This window comes from Dendrobium catenatum, unplaced genomic scaffold, assembly GCF_001605985.2.
Source record: "Dendrobium catenatum unplaced genomic scaffold, ASM160598v2 fragScaff_scaffold_29, whole genome shotgun sequence".
NCBI lineage: Eukaryota > Viridiplantae > Streptophyta > Magnoliopsida > Asparagales > Orchidaceae > Dendrobium > Dendrobium catenatum.
In genome coordinates, this window is record NW_021318491.1 from 106434 (window position 1) to 121440 (window position 15007).

The 15007-nt window shown below is 35.0% G+C and overlaps 1 protein-coding gene across 1 annotated transcript in view; it reads right to left on the reverse strand.

Annotated features, from left to right (window-relative positions):
- The window catches only part of LOC110101055 (ACT domain-containing protein ACR12), a gene marked incomplete at its 5' end in the record, with an annotated part of 26361 nt that extends 15239 nt beyond the window's left edge, over positions 1 to 11122 (reverse strand). Inside the window, 3 exon segments of the mRNA XM_020828823.1 lie at positions 1515 to 1609; positions 2180 to 2302; positions 11071 to 11122. Of these exon segments, the coding sequence (XP_020684482.1) occupies positions 1515 to 1609; positions 2180 to 2302; positions 11071 to 11122 (270 nt within the window).
- Positions 11123 to 15007: the final 3885 nt, after the last annotated feature.

The window sequence follows — 15007 nt, forward strand, 5'->3', positions numbered from 1 at the left end:
TTTCCTGCACTCACAACTTCGGCTTCGTTTCCTGCTTTCGAAACCGTTATTTCTTTTGGATTCGTTTCATGCGTCGTCTCCTTCTGACTTTGTCACCTGCATTCACGGCTTTGTCTCTTTCCCTCACGGCTTCGCCTCTAATTCGCCTTTCAATTCTCACAGGAAGCCCTAATCCTCTACGTGAATACACAAATATGAATCGGCTGCGTCGTATTTACATATATACCGAAGAAAAAATTTCGAGGCAGTACCTCTACTGCCTCGAGGCATTACGCTCTAATGCGTACGCCTTGTGCGAAAAAATCGTAGGCTTCGCTGGATGGTTCGAGGCGTAAGCCCTGATACGCATGACTTCCGCCTCGACTTGAGGCGCGACTCAATGCGGACGCCTCGTCCGCTTTTTTAATGGTTGACATATATATATATATAGTGCTTGAAATACTGAAAAAATAATAATGTTTTATTCAATATCCTTAAAAATACTAAATAATATGAGAAATTATGGTAATATGAAATAATTATAGAGAAAATGATCAAAATAATTTCTTGACTCTTTATAAAGGATCAAAATGATTCTCAACTATATTAAAGAACCATTTTGATCCCTCAAATCTTTAAAAAGAAATCAAAATAATCTCATTCCTAAAAGAGGCTTCGTTTCTCGTCATTATGTAAATGTGCATGTCATGGGCAAATCTATTGTGCCAGCATCTCATGGCTTCTATGCTTAGTCAAGCACCCTCATTTAGGTGTGGGTTGTATTGTATTGCTTTGATTCCGTTCACCCAATTCCCATTGTCAGCCACATCATGGTGTCATCACATGGCTCTTCCTACACTCACGCTCGGGTAAGGATTATCATTTTCTGTCTGTCCAGATGCACTAAGGCAGTCGTGTTACCTTCTCCAACTGTTTTCTCATTTTTTTGTGTATTTTTGCACTTTTTCTCGTCTACTTTATTGTACTCATTCACTTCCTTTTAACTGTGGATGGTGTATTTTAGATCCTCCTCCTTTGCCACTTTTCAATAGATCCCACCTCCTATTTCTCTCACATTAGCTAAAATACTTGCCCCATTTTGACTCTTTTAAGGAACCACCTATCACTCATGTAAATGAGCGCTCTAGATAGTGAGGGCATCACTTCACTTTGTACATTGCGCACTGAAGCAACTTGATACCCTCATGCATCACAGTGCACTTAGCACTATGAAAAAACTTTGTTTAGCATAATAAAACATAAATAAAAAAAGAGTCATCACATCAATGGAAAGCCACCCCATCACAAATAAGAATAGGACAACTAATACAGGATGAATAACTGCTGCATGTGCAAAATAATTTAGTACTCATGCTAGCATATGGCTATAAAGCTACAGCAATACGAGTAATAATTATCTTTTATTGCCAGATGACTGTTGACTTTAAAGTTTGTTTTAACCATTTCATACCATAATTAAAGATCCATGGCTTCCCCTACCGAGCAAAACAAAAATCAAGAAATTGAATGCTCACATTTTTGTAATGAAAATTTTTGTTTTTAGGACGGAATCCTCGGTAGTAACAGTCCCTTTTGTAACATCCAGTCCCAGATCTTTAATTGCCTTCATCTAAACAAAAAAGAACGTGATTAAGACTTCTTAATTTTTAGAAAATCAGCAGATATATGCTTTACGGCAAATAATACGATAAGCAATCTGACTAAAGGTAAACTCAAATTCAAACATCAGTTTTTGCACGCATCAAATGAGCATTATTCTATTTTAGTACCAAAGTCCACTTTGCAAAAAAATTAACAGCCAACTTGAGAGCATGTTAAATACAAATAAAAACTTTTCTATGCTTAAAAGAACATTCCATCTTACTAAGTCGATAAAAAAAATGCTATCACTTACTGTGATAACAGAATGATGAATTTTGTTACAAAAAAATGATTATATACAATAACAATAAAAAAGAGTGAAAACAAATAACGGCTAAACAGGAACAAACAATATTCTAGAACATTCAACTCTAAGCATAGTAGTCAATTGGCAAGCTAATGCTGTAGTGAAATATAGACAGAGATACAGATAGTTCTGATTAGAACCAGACATAAACAGGGACAATATAATTGACAAGTAGAAAGTTCACTAAAGCAAATAACATTTCATCAGATAGTAGAAGTTCAGACACTTCACCGTATCAATTAGTGCTCCAAGACGATCTCCAAAACTAATTTCTACAATTGTAGCATTAGAATCAGAATCTTGATCAATCATGACTATAGGGGTTGGAACAGTATCACCATCCCTGTCAGATGTCTACAAAAACTGTGTCAGGCAAATAAAGTTTAAATGAAAGAGTGAAGAAAACTGTTAATGAAAAAGAATTTTCAATTATTAATCAACAAATTAAACAAAACTTAAAGGCATACTACATAGAATAACACTGGAAATTAAGCTCACTTGGTAGATAAAACTTTCCAAACAGCCTCAGAACCATACCTGGTTCTCCAATTAGCATTTTTTCAAAGCCAATGCTTGATGGCAGGTATAAAAGAGAAATGGGGGAAACTATAGCCAATATGAAGATAAAGGCAAAGATAAATTATCTAATATTACAACTGAAATGATCAATGCACATGATCATGTAAGTCCTGAAAGTAATACAGCTTCTTAGTTTCCTAGGCTTACCAAATCCTATATGGAAATCATTAGGCAAATACCAACTAAAAATTAATTATGTTTAACATTGAGAGTATAAGACACGATTTCTCCTACTTGACAGATACCATGTGGATCAAAATAAGATCATTCTGATGCAATTGTAGTTTATAACTATAGAAAATATATTTTCATAATAAGTCAAAGTGTAGGAAATTTTAATGATGTATTGCTTAACAAATAGCGTATTTGCTACTTTGCATAAGTCATGCATTAGATGGCTAAAAGCCATGCTTGGGTAAATAAAGTTTATTGTTAAAGATTTCGAGTGGACTTGAAATTACTCCTCAATGAGGCACCTAAACTCGGCCCTCTAATGTGTGAAGAAGATGAAATTGTAGAAAAAGAGATAAGTGACAAGAAATCTTGAGTTGTTTATTCCTTCAATGGGTATTTACACACAAAACTACATAGAAGATAATTCAAAATGTCAAAATACAATAATTCAAAAATAAAAAACTCTAACAATTGTCTGCCCCCTTTGGGCCTTGCTTGATTGTGTTGATCTTTGCCGCATAAGCAATTCACTGCCTTTTGCCTTCCTATCTTACACAAGGAACCATGGGAGAGGTATTTCCTTCCATGGGAAAAAGTCTGTGGCCTCTTCTTTCCTTTACTAGGCTTTCCAATGGCCCCACTAAGTCCACCAGCCCATTGGGCCCTTCAGCCTTTCAATACTCCCTCCTCAAACTGGGTGGTATAAATCTAACATCTCAAGTCTGCTTACAATATTTTTGAATGTGTAGTTGCATAGTCTTTTACTGAATATATCAGCAAATTGGTTTCAAATAGGGACATACGGAGTGCAAATCAAATAGCTTTCTAGTTTCTCTTTAATGAAATATCTATCAACTTCCACATGTTCGGTTTGATCATGTTAAACAAGGTTATGAGATATACTAATAAAAATTTAATTATCACAATATATTTTCATAGACTCTTGCTCGTCCCACTTATTTCAAATATTCTACAATAATGTTACCCCATAAAAGCTCACACATGCCTTAACAAATTGCTCTGAATTCAAATTCATAATTAGATCTTGAAACAAAAGTTATTTTTTGCTCATCCATATTATAAGGTTTTTGTGGGCTCCGAAAATTCGGCCCCGGCCTCCACTCGCTTTTCTTATTCGGCGAGGGAGTTTTAACGAACTAAGTTCCGAGGTAAATTTTGGAAGGCAGATGGGTTTGTAGATAAGACACTACCCAGAGTTTACACAGAGGACAACAGTTTTCTCCCACAAGTATACAATATCCTAAAGTGGATCTCTTACCCATTGGTGATCATGTATAGTAAGCATCAGTATAACCTTAAAACTATGGAGTCATATTTCTTATAGATAATCCCTCTCTGGGTTTGAATTAAGATACTTGAGAAATTTGAAAATAGCTTAAAGGAGAGAAACTATGAGTTTGTGCATAAATTAACTTATGAGACTTACTATGAAGATTATGTCAGGAGTGTGAGAAAGATAGATTAGTTTCCCTATTAATCTTTGATACTATATTGTGTCTAAATCTGTTTCATCTTCATTTGTATCCAATTTTTTATCTGGTTTATTAGGAGTTTCATGAAGCTTAAAATTAATTATTTTATTTTCCTCAATAGGCCCATTAAATATTTTTGTTGAGAAAAATATTTTATCGTTTAGACTAACTTCTATTTCCATAAGTATTTGAGTTTTCGTTGCTCTTTAATTTCAAATTCTTCAGCAATGTTTTTCCTAAATTACTCCTTTTCTCTGTGGTCATCACCTGTAACAATTATATAATCAATATATATAATGAGAATTATTTTTTTTTATTATTGAAGTGTTTTAGGAAAAGCATAATATCTTCTTGGCTTTGTTTGCATTTTGTATATAACTTTTATAAATCTGCCAATGCACACGCTTGGAGATTGTTTAAGATCATACAAAGTCTTTTTAATATGCACATCTTTCCTACAAAAGTGCTATTGAATCCCGGTGAAGAATTCATATAGACTTCTTCTTCAACATCTCTATATACGAAATTATTTTTTAGATTATAATGTTGCATGGAGCATCCAAGGTTAGCAACCAAAGAAATTATGATGCAAATTGCATCCATTTTCGCAATATAAGGAAAGTTTTTTTATGGTCAATTGAGATTGAGTATATCCTTACTAATTTTGCTTTATACTCCAGGCTTTCATATATTCTATATTTTAATGAAAAATTCATTTGCATCCTACAATTTTACCCTTTTAGTAGTTCAACAGTCTCCCACATGTAATTTTTTTTCCTAAAGAATTTATCTCTTCTCTTAGGACATTTTCAATTCTTATTTTCAAGTCCCTCAAATATGGTTTATGGAATTGTAATGAAATTGGAGCTAATGTTTGTAAATAAAACTTTACGTGCAGGAGAATTTTTGAAAGGATATGTATTGGGAGATGGGATATAGAAGAGTAGTGTTGTGTAGTTGATCATTATTATTTGATGACGATTTTGAGACTTGAGCTTGCTGGATACTTTGATTGGGTTTATTCTTCCTTATACATATTTGAAGAGATATCGTGATTGGAATTTGCATAGTTGGAATATTAAGAAGGAAGATAATATACTCATCAAACTTATCTTCTAGTTGATCGTTTGATAGGAAACAAGTGTAGATATCATCAAAAGAACTAAAAAAGAATTGAATAAATCCCCTAGCAAAATAATAGGGAAACTTGATAATTGATTAAAAGTGGAAGAAAACAAACAAGATACAATGGATCTTAAGATCCGGCTCTCCCAATCCCTAGTCGGCGGCTAGAGCCCAAACAAATCTAGAGAACTCCTAAATTCAGCAAACACAAGCATAACCCTAACCCTCTTCCTCCTATTTAGAGAATACAAATAAAAGCATAATTACTAAACAACCCTTTCTAAAATAAATTCCCTCCTAAACTACCCCCACAAGAGGTCCGACGACTTGCTTGTCCACCTGGAATAAACCAGGGGCTGGCCCTAGTGATAGGCTGGCTGGACCGGTCCAACAATACCCCTCTCCCAAAGACCCACCTTGTCCTCAAGGTAAAAAGATGGGAATTGATGCTTCACCCTCTCGTACGACTCCCAGATGACGTAATAGTTAGGTAGGCTCTTTCATTTAATCAACACTTGCCTGCCCCCCGCCCCCCTTTTATCCTTGTCATACCACGTTTAACTCCAATGGTTCCTTCAAATCCTCAGTCAATGTTGTGGGTAACTCTGAACTAACTGCATGCTCCTCAAGAGCTATCCTCAACTATGACACGTGGAACAATATATATGTATGGTAGCGATTGGGAGTAACCTCGAGTGATATGTAATAACTGGTTCATCCGGCCCGTTCAACTGAACCGGCCGGCCTACCCTATTTAGTATCGCGAACAGGAGGGGTTCGCGGAACTGAAGCGTTCGAAAAACAGAGAGGGGCGGGTGATGGAGCATTCGTGCGGGAGAGCAAAGTGAGTTTTGTTTTTACAAATTTAGCACACGATTGTTTTCAATGATAAGAAATAACGATTCCTTTTCATTCTTATCGTTATCAGAGTGTTATTTTTGGAGAGATTTGAAGAACAAAAAAAACTGACGAGAATGATTAAGGGAAGAAGGTTTGTTGAATTTCTTTCTCACTTTTCTTATTAAGGCGGGCCAGGTCGTGACACGATAAGCCACTATTTCAATCTTCTCCAACATCTCATGAGGGCCAAAGTACCTCGGGGCTAGCTTCTCATTCCTCCTGTTGGCTACTGTCTTCTATATGTAGGGTTACAATTTTAGGAACACTCTATCCTTCACTTCGAACTAGATGTCCTTCCAGTTTTCATCCGTCTACTTCTTCATAATTTGTTGTACCCTCAACAAGTGTCTCTTCAGTTCCTCTAACACCCTATATCTTTCCTCCAAGTACTGGTCTACTGAAAAGAGAGGTATGCTCCTCTGCCCCAAATGCATCAAGTGTGGAGGGTCTCTTCCATACAACACTTTGAAAGGAGTCATCTATGAAGCTGAGTGATATAAAGTGTTGTATCAGTACTCTACTCATGATAGCCATTTGGCTCACAACTGAGATGTTTCTGGAGCAAAACACAATAAGTAAATCTCCAAGCTTGTATTTACCACCTCTGTCTGCCCGTCTGTCTGAGGGTGGTAAGTAATGCTTCTCATTAGAACTGTTACTTACAGCCAGAATAGCTCTCCAAAAACTGACTGAGAAACATCTCATCTTGATTAGATATTATCGACTCCGGAATCCATGCAATCTAAACACCTCTCTGATGAATGCAACTGCTACTGTAACTATCGTGTAGGAGTGTCGGGAGCATACTTGCTCAACCTGTCAACCACCACCAGAATCACTGTAGACCCCTCAAACCCTGATACTGTTAAATCTTGAAAAATATTTGATATAATAAATGTTAAATCTTGAGAAACTATTTGGCAACTGATCTCAGGATTTAAGACAGTTAAAGATTTAAATATGAAATTAAAGTAGTTGTAATTAGTTTAAATTATTAATTATACTATTAATTATCTCTTTAATCACTTAAATATTCTACTACTAATTAATTATTTATAATGTTAATTAGATAATAATTATTTATATTTTAAAATATATTAATTAAACCTTGTAGTTATTTTTTATCATGAATTATACTACTAATTATTTAATTAAACTAAATTAGAGCATTTAATTATATTATTAATCATAATAGTAATTATTTATTTAATCTAATTTATTAACAATGTTTAAATTGTTTAAAAAAATGCTAAGTTAGACTAATTTCCAATAGAACCCATGTAGCATTGTTTAAAAAATGCTAAGACAAGCTTGCTCGCAGGACTGCGGCCGAAGAAGCGTAGCCGGTGCAAGGAAAAAGGCCGGCTGAGCAAGGACAAGCACAAATCGGAGAGGCTAGGGCTACAAACGTAACGATATATCTCCCTTTCGCGTGCTTCTTCCGCTAATTTCGATTCTGTAAATCCGCATCTCAATGGGATTTAAATTTATGTGGATTTTTGCAGCAAATCTCGAATTTAGATACCTCTGAAAACTGTTTGATTGGATTTACCTTAAATCCTGCTTATATCCAAGCGCAAATCCGATACAAAACAGAACCTTAGAGAAAATTTTTATTCATTTTTTCGAGAGAGGAAAAGAGATAGGGTGAGAAATTTTTTTCTCTGTTTTTAGAGAGAGAAAGGTGGAAAGAATCTTCTCTTTTTTTTTGCTCTTTTACTCTTAGAGAGGAAAAAAAGCAAGAGAATAAGAAAGAGAATGAGAGGTACAGTGAGAGAAGGTGTGAGGGATTAAGATTGCAAAGAAGAGGGGAGGAAGATGAAGAGTTAATGGATATCAACTTGCTGGTCGTTCAACTGCGAGCGTGTGAAGAAGAAGAGATCAACGAGGGAAAACAGAGGGACGTGTGCAAGGGAGGGTAGAAAGGAATGTGAAAGGCAAATGGGGTTGCAGCTTGTCCGTCAACATTGCTTCCTTGTGTCTTCTTCTATGAGGGCTTCTGGTTCAGGTAGGAATGGAGACTTGTAAACAAAGACGTTAGAGTGGGTGACGGGACAGAGAAAAAAACAAGAGAGGGCAAGTTGTAGTTTGGGAGTAGGAGAATAGAGAAAGAGAACAGAACAGTGGTACCTGGAGATGCAGAGGGAGCGAATTGAAGAAAAGGAGAGCGGGCGGGCAATTTGACGACGTAGGAAATACCGGGATCTAGGATCGCCTGCAACTGTGCAAGGGATTTGGAGATGGGAAAGAGCTAAACGGGCTTCTTTGAGGAGAATAAGGGAGCGTGAGACACGGGAGGACGGGACGCTAGCGCTTGTGTTGTTTTTTGTCAATTTCTTTAGGACAGCGAGCCAGGGATTCGGCCATGGTAAAAAAAAAGTCACCACTTTCATTGAACCAACCAGACAAGACGAGGTCAATTTGGGCATTTGATAATTATTTTCTATTTTTATTATTATTATTTTGAGGATTAGAAACTATTTTTTATAATCAAAATTGTTAATACGGAATAACTTTAAAAAAATAGCTATTCAATTTGTTTAAATATATATATTTATAATATTAGTAACAAATTTTTAAAATGCTTTTTATATCACAGCTTTACAAATACTCTAACAAAATGATGCAGCCATCTCAAAAAATTTTAAAGATCACAATGCTACAGTGCACAGATAATATCAAATTTCCTCAATACTGATAAGGTTTCTGAAAGATTAGAGAGATGACCATTAAGGGTTTAACTTTTCACCAAGAAATCATCAATATGCACCTTCCGGTTCCTCCTCTTTTTGGAAACACAAAACTATATCCATGAGGAGGTTAAATACAACATCACTTAGCCAGAATGGCATGACCAATAACAAAGGTGTCTTCATTGGTTAGAAAATTAATATTTCCTTCGTCATTGGGTTGCATTTATATCTAAAAATAATCAAAGGAGTTGAGGAAGAACGGTATAATATATCCTCCTCTTGAGTCAACAAAGGTGTCAATGGCCAACAAAGGTTAACTATCTTGGAGCACAGTTAGTTCAGGCAAAAAAAGTTGATGTGTATTCTCTACTTTCATTTCTCTTCTTAACCATCACAACTTTAGAGACCAGTTCCCAGTAGAAACCTCTAAAATGATTTTTTGTCTCCAAATGTTTGTCGAACTCAATGATTTATCCCATCCCCTTCGCCTTGTTATACCTTTTTGTTTCATGGGCTTGAAGTCCAACCGGCTCAATATGCACGATTCTATCAGGAGCAACTTGGACAGATCTAATGCAAATGCATCAACTAGTAAATAATTTACTAACTTAACAAGTGATTTCCTATTAAGAAGGTGCTTATTTGGAAGGCTTAGATGGGATCTCCTTCGTATGATGGAAATTTTTTTATGCCTTTATATGAATGCAGGCCTTCATGATTCTTCACGGTTGTCTATAGCAAGTTATATATTGGGCCTTGTTTGGCATTCAACTAACATAGCTTGGACTGTACTAGTCCTTTCCTAATCGTATTGATCCCAAGCAAAGTTAGGAGCTTAGTCACAAGTGATTGGTCGAAATAACCACTCTAAATGTGCTGAGAAACGTTCTGTTAAATACTTCACTATATAAGGATGGAGATTTGATTACCATGAAATTGACTAGCCTTGTTTTGTGAAAGTGATAATCAATCCTAAAAAACCGTGAGAATTACAAGTCCTTCAGGACTCTTTGATTCTCCAAGAAAAATAATGGGCAACTCCTCATTAGTTGCAAGTTTTTCAAGCTTATGTCCAGCTTTTCCAAAGCTTGAAAGAAGAAAATGACCATGGGCCTACAGAAATCTATGAGGATTTGACAGACTTCAAATAAGTTCAACAAAGCTCTGATTATCATTGAGTTGTTGAGGAGATTGCAATTAGTGAGGAGCTTTTAAAATGACAAAAAGATCAGGAGTTGAGTGAGTAAATGTTAATTTTACCTAATTTACTTAGATTCTCCATAAACTAGAACAAAAGGAGCCTCGGTCCCTTTTCTCCAATAACTACTTGAGGTGACAGCAGTCTTCCATATTATTTGTGGTCATTAAAGTTATCCTAGAATTTGTTTGGGTCTCTATTATCTCAACACAAATTCTTGTATGACCATCGAGGTACTCTCAACCCAAAAATGCTACAGCAACTATCGCCAAAAAATGATTAAAAGATGATACAGCTAACGAGCTAAGATGAGCCGGAGTGGTAAAAAAAAAAAAAGTCATGCGGCAACTTCTTTCAAAAATTGTATACTAACCCCCATGAAATCCTCCATAATGATTATACTGATGCTCCTTGTCTTTGCTCTTAGTCGTGGTCGGGCCTTGGGCTGAATAAAATGTCTTGAAGCACTTGGTGAACTCCAAGACATCGATGTAGTTGTTAGCATTTTATACAAGCTCACCCATGGATCTAGGTGGATTCTTGGTGACTGTGAATTTGAATCAATCATCACAGAGCACTTGAATCAAAGCTACTTTGACAACTAAGGGGACCCCTCTAGCATTTCTTGTTTAAATTGGATGACTTAGGCTATAACCATAAGGAATTGTATGGAAAATGAGCATAACGCTATATTAGGTGATTAGTGGTGTTTAAATGGCTATGTTTAACTTTTTTGTTTTTGATTAAATAAGATAGCAAATGGCGATGTTTAACTATTTGTAAAGTCCTTCACATAAGTGAAACTAAGATTATAATTTTGAAAATGTATACAAATATTGTAGCTGTAAAAATAAATATAAAGAAAACTGTAGATGCACAATACCCTTTGTTTAACTATTTGTAGGCCTTATATCGCTGCAATATTTTTCATTAAAAAGTAAAACTGTAGATGCATAATACCATTGATGAAGATCCCAAGACATCAGCTGAATTGACGGAAAAGACACTGCTCCTGCAACATAGAATTAAGACAAATAAGAAAAATTATAACAATATATTTTAAAAGCCAGACAAGTGAAGAAAGTAATGAGTGGTACTGATTATTAAATGTGCACCTTCGAACCGCGAAATATCAAACAGTTATTATTGAATTAATATTGGAGAACCATTTGAATAAACAGTGAGGCAAACTCAAAATCTCTATTAGTACAATATTGTCATCATCATCATCATTATTAGTCTTATTCAAATTAATTAGGTCAGCATTATAAATGCTCATTTTCCATTTGTTCCTATCAAGTGTTGTCTGACATTTTTTGTTGACCTCCCTTTTGAATTAGGTTAAACCTTACCCCTGACAGACAAAGATTCTTAGCCTAGAACCTTGTCCAAAACGCCAACCATTAAGATCCTTAAAAGAGACTCAACCTAGTCTAGATCAACTAGCCTACCCCACTAAACTCATCTACTTGGTCTGTCCCCTAACCAATTGACTCGCCCAAGTACCCAAAGAAACCAATTCAATTGATCATTGGATTCATGAATTGGTCAGTCTAGCCAAATCACCCCATCTTCTAATCAGCTTTGCCCAATTGGTCAAAGAAACCAAGCCTAATCAAATCTAGTATTACCAGACTCACCCAAAACACGTGCCCATCTCACTAGACTATCCTAGCTGGCCATGAAACTCATAAGATGGACTTTACTATAGTTAGTGTGATCTTTAGGGGCTGTTTGGTTGGAATACAAAGTGATCTAAAGTATTTAAAATGCAAAGGTTTTGAAAATCTAAGTGTTTGGTTGGATGAAAAAGGAATACAAAGTAAAGTAAATATAGTGTAAACATTTTTAATTTATTTTTGAAGTAAACCAAACTTACATAGTTTTGAGCAAGAACTGTTTAAACCACAAGCACACTCACATGACCACCAACCACCTCCCCGCAGCCCACCACTGCCGCCGGTCAACGCCACCGCCGCGACCACTGCAGGTAGCAACTATCACCCGCCGCCGGCCACCACCGTCGTCGGCCGTCTAACCACCACCCACTACCATCTTTGGACTTTACACCATATTCATTACTTCTACCCAATATATATACATGTATTTACATGTATTTACTTTACATTCATCCAAAGTACTCCAAAATATTCCTTTTACACTAAATTACTTTTACACTGCATTGTTTTTTTAGCCAACCAAATAGCTTCTTAGTCAATTTCGAACTCTATAGACTTTCGACACACTGACTCCTCTTGTTGGCCTTCAAATTCATAAGCTAAACTCCTCCATATCTAATGTGGTCCTTATCAATTTTTAAACCAATAGACTTGATATGATCCCAATAAAACCTCTACAGTTGTCTAGTTAACCTTGGGTGGACAGTGGACTCATAGAGGACCTTAGTAGGTTTGGTGGATTCAGCCCAACCTACCTACTTAGACGATTAGACCTAATATCCTAAAGGACCAAAATGACATATGATTTTCGATCAATTGAGTTCACCCACAAACTAATAGACCCTTGAGGGTTCATTGAACTCAAGATTTGCTAGGTGTTCTAATCCTGCCTTAGGTAGCCTAATGGATTCATCTAACCTAAATATTGCCTAGGCTAAGATCCAATTGAACCTAAACACCTTATTGAACCCAATTGTCTTAATTGGCTTTACCCCATGAATCAAACTAACACCATATAACCCTAGACAGTCTAATAGACTCAGTCAACCGAAACCTAGCCTAATTGACCAACTAAACCCAAGCTAAACCCAAATTGAACCCATTGAACCAAAGTGGACAAGCCTAGCCTAACTAACCTAGCTAGACCTTAACAAAAAGTCATTTGGTTAACCCTATACAAATACTCAAGGACCTATCACCAAGTCTAAAGATCTAACCGGACTCAAAGTTGGTTGACTTACCCCAAACAAAATATAGCAAAGCATAGATTGCACATTCAAACACAATTCTCCTCAATTGGCTAAGCCTATCCCAATTGCTCCTTAGTTATCTCCTAAACACATCTAAACCCTTGGATAACAAAGACCAAATGATAATAGCAAGCCTAGCCATGGCCAAGCTCCAATGATCCTTACCAAAACCAATTGGCCGATGATTAATCTAGCCCAACTCAAACCTTCCAAAGTAATTCCTCCAACAGATTGAGATATTCTAAAATGCTTAGCAACATAAAAGGGCATCTAGTTGAGTTCCAACTAACCCTAGATCGGCACCTAAATTCCATTTGCCTCAAGAAACCCTCCAAAGGTCCTAGCTCTAGGTTCCAAAACCCTAAAACTCAAACTAATTAAAGAAAAATTATATATATATATATATATATATATATATATATATATATATATATATCTATCCACATATTAATTAAACACCCAATTAAACCATAAATAACTCATTAAATCAAAATTAGGTTTAATAATCATTTTTTATGTTATTCACCCATATTCATGCTATTGCATAAAATGAACTTTGAAATACTTATTTTCCAAAATTATGGCATTTTCCAACTTTTCAAGGATTTTCTTGCAAATTATCACTTAATTTATAATTAATATTTTAGAAAATTAAGAACATGCAAATTGATTGATCAATCAAAAAAATAAGGGAGAAAGTTCCCTCCAAAATTTCAAAGTAAAAATGCACTCCATTTTAAAAGTTCCAGACTTTTTTTAATCTTCCGTAGTACTTTTATTTGAAAATAGCAAGCAAATGTAAATGATTTAAATTATTAAATTCTCTCTTTAATTATCACAATTGTCTAATCCAGCCTATATATTTATAAGCATATTATTAAAACACGATTAAAGAGTAAGTTCCCTTCAAAACTCTAAAACTTTAGAAGTGCTTCATTTCAAAATGGAGCCCTCTCCAAATTTTATTTTTTTATTCTTTTATAAAAATAATAATAACTTTATTTTAAAGTTATGACGAAAAAAAATCAAATCCCTCCAAAACTTCATTATGAAATGGGTATTTCTCAAAATTTTGATACTTGTGCACTTCTAAAACCATAAAAAAAATAAAATCACATAAATCCAATTAATTTAATGTATTATATTCTAATCTTAATTAGTATTAAAAATTATTTTAAAAATAGCTTCTCTTTCCTAATTATTATAAGTTTAACAAATTTTAAATTTGATTTTAAATATTTCGGAGATAAAAAAGAGAGTAACTTTAATCTTTAAAATATTGAAGCTCAATTTCAAAATGAGTTTTTCTAATCCATTTAATATACCTGATATAAAGTAGATGCTATGTTTAATTTTCTTGGTAAGAGAAAATAAAGAATCAATCTAATAATATTCTAAGTTTCTAACTAATATTGAATAAATACTAGCTTACTTATTCATCTAATTGTAAATATAATAAATTTTTAACTGATTATAAATATCATAATATTAATTAAAGCATAAATTAATTATTATTTAGAGATAGTTTTAATAATTCAATTTATTTATTTATACTTTTAAATTTGACTCAATAATTAAATATCACTTGAAAATCAATTCATAATAACCTATAGCTAGATTTAGCTCAGCTACAAATTGAATTTACTGAGTTCAAGCAGCTCTTGAAATTAATTCGTTAATAGTCTCCTATAACTAGGGGTGCAAAACAGTTGAGTCAAGCTTAAGTCGGGCCTAACTCAAGCTCAACTTGCGAGCCAAATCTTTCGAGCTCAAAAGGCGAGCTCGAGCTCAGCTCGTGCAGCTGCAAGCGAGCTCTTCGATCGGCTCGATTCCACGGTTTGAGTACGCATAGGTTTGCGGATGTCATTCGCCTTCTGCATGCGCAAAGGTTTGCCATCATAGAGGTTCGCCTTCTTATCATTCGCAAACGCATACGCTTCGCCTTCCGCACATGATTCACCTTCCCCA